This window comes from Durio zibethinus, chromosome 22, assembly GCF_047325235.1.
Source record: "Durio zibethinus cultivar Kanyao isolate XHJ-2024 chromosome 22, ASM4732523v1, whole genome shotgun sequence".
In the NCBI taxonomy this organism is placed as follows: Eukaryota; Viridiplantae; Streptophyta; class Magnoliopsida; order Malvales; family Malvaceae; genus Durio; species Durio zibethinus.
The window spans coordinates 17,532,775-17,533,971 of NC_143183.1; the positions used below are offsets into that span (position 1 = coordinate 17,532,775).

The 1,197-nt window shown below is 37.2% G+C and overlaps 1 protein-coding gene across 1 annotated transcript; it reads left to right on the plus strand.

Moving 5' to 3' along the window:
• Positions 1-209: 209 nt before the first annotated feature.
• LOC149512652 (uncharacterized) lies at positions 210-814 on the plus strand. The gene has a single exon (XM_089751860.1). It carries the CDS (start codon positions 302-304, stop codon positions 623-625), a length of 324 nt encoding a protein of 107 aa, XP_089607986.1. The 5' UTR covers positions 210-301; the 3' UTR covers positions 626-814.
• The last annotated feature ends 383 nt before the right edge of the window (positions 815-1,197 follow it).

Genomic DNA, 1,197 nt, shown 5'->3' on the forward strand with positions numbered 1-1,197 from the left:
CCTTCTATTAAAGAAAACACTGTTTGGGACACAAGTTTCCTTGTGTTTCATTCACAATATTATCAGACTTTGAAACTTCTTGCTGTATTGGCCTGGTCAAAACAGGACTCCATTAAGATATCTTTGGCCAGACGCCGCCAAAGTCAATTCCATGTTTCAATTAACGACTTAATTCCATGCTTCCGCAACTATATATATCGGCCCTGCATGCCAAACTCCACACCAAACATACAAATCCAAACCAATAGCAAAGCTCATAAACCAAACAACTAGCAGCTAGCTAGCTAAGTTCTTTATACAAATGGGATTCCTCAAACAAACTGCAATCTTCAAGTTTTCTCTTTTATTCACCCTCCTGTTCATTTTGTTTACTGCACAATTTGGTGCTGCTGCTAGGCCTTGCCAAGGCGAGCGATTATTTCGTGAAATTGTGCCTAATTTTGAGTCCCTGCAGAAGGGGCCAGTGCCACCATCTGCTGGTTCTCCTGGCACCAACATCCCTGGTGGCTCGGGCAATCTCGTGGTCAATGAAATCAACGCTGCTGGCCATCTCCTTCGTTCACGGCCCTCCTTTCCTGGCATTAACGTTATAAAGTTTGCAGGTACTACTTCCATGGAGGAATAACAGCAACAACTAACAAAGCCAGATTCTTCAAATTATTCATAGTTGTTCCGTAAAGCAGCAGATTTTCACACAATATTATACTATAATGTCTTAAATCTTTCTTTTTTTCTTTTTTTTTTCATTTCTTTGACTACTCTTTTTTAGTGTATCCTGTTAGTTATATTATCAAATTGTTTAACTTTTTTACAAGTAATTTTCGCCACTTTTTCTCTTTGCTTAGTGATTTATAATTCCATAGTCAATTTTTTTCCTTTTAATTAATTAGATGCAGTCAATGCTATTAACTAGCTGTTATACCTTAATTCTGGATTTTCTTGTGGTGCAAGTATACTTAATGAATATAAAAAAGTCACTGAAACAAATTTTTTTATATGGATGCAGTAAGCGTTCAAACTTTTGATCAAACAGTATAATCCTTTGCTACGTTCTTACTCTAACTGGCCAACCATGCTTATTTGAGTCACAAGGTGTTTTATGTACTTTTTCCTTTCCAGATTTTCTCTTTTGCCAAACCATACTTGGTAGGATAACTACCTATGCTCCTTTATGAGTGCCATGATATGATCCCCTTG

Bases quoted from the DNA above. Each gene is read 5' to 3' on its own strand.
- LOC149512652 (XM_089751860.1), top strand. From the start codon at position 302: ATGGGATTCCTCAAACAAACTGCAATCTTCAAGTTTTCTCTTTTATTC.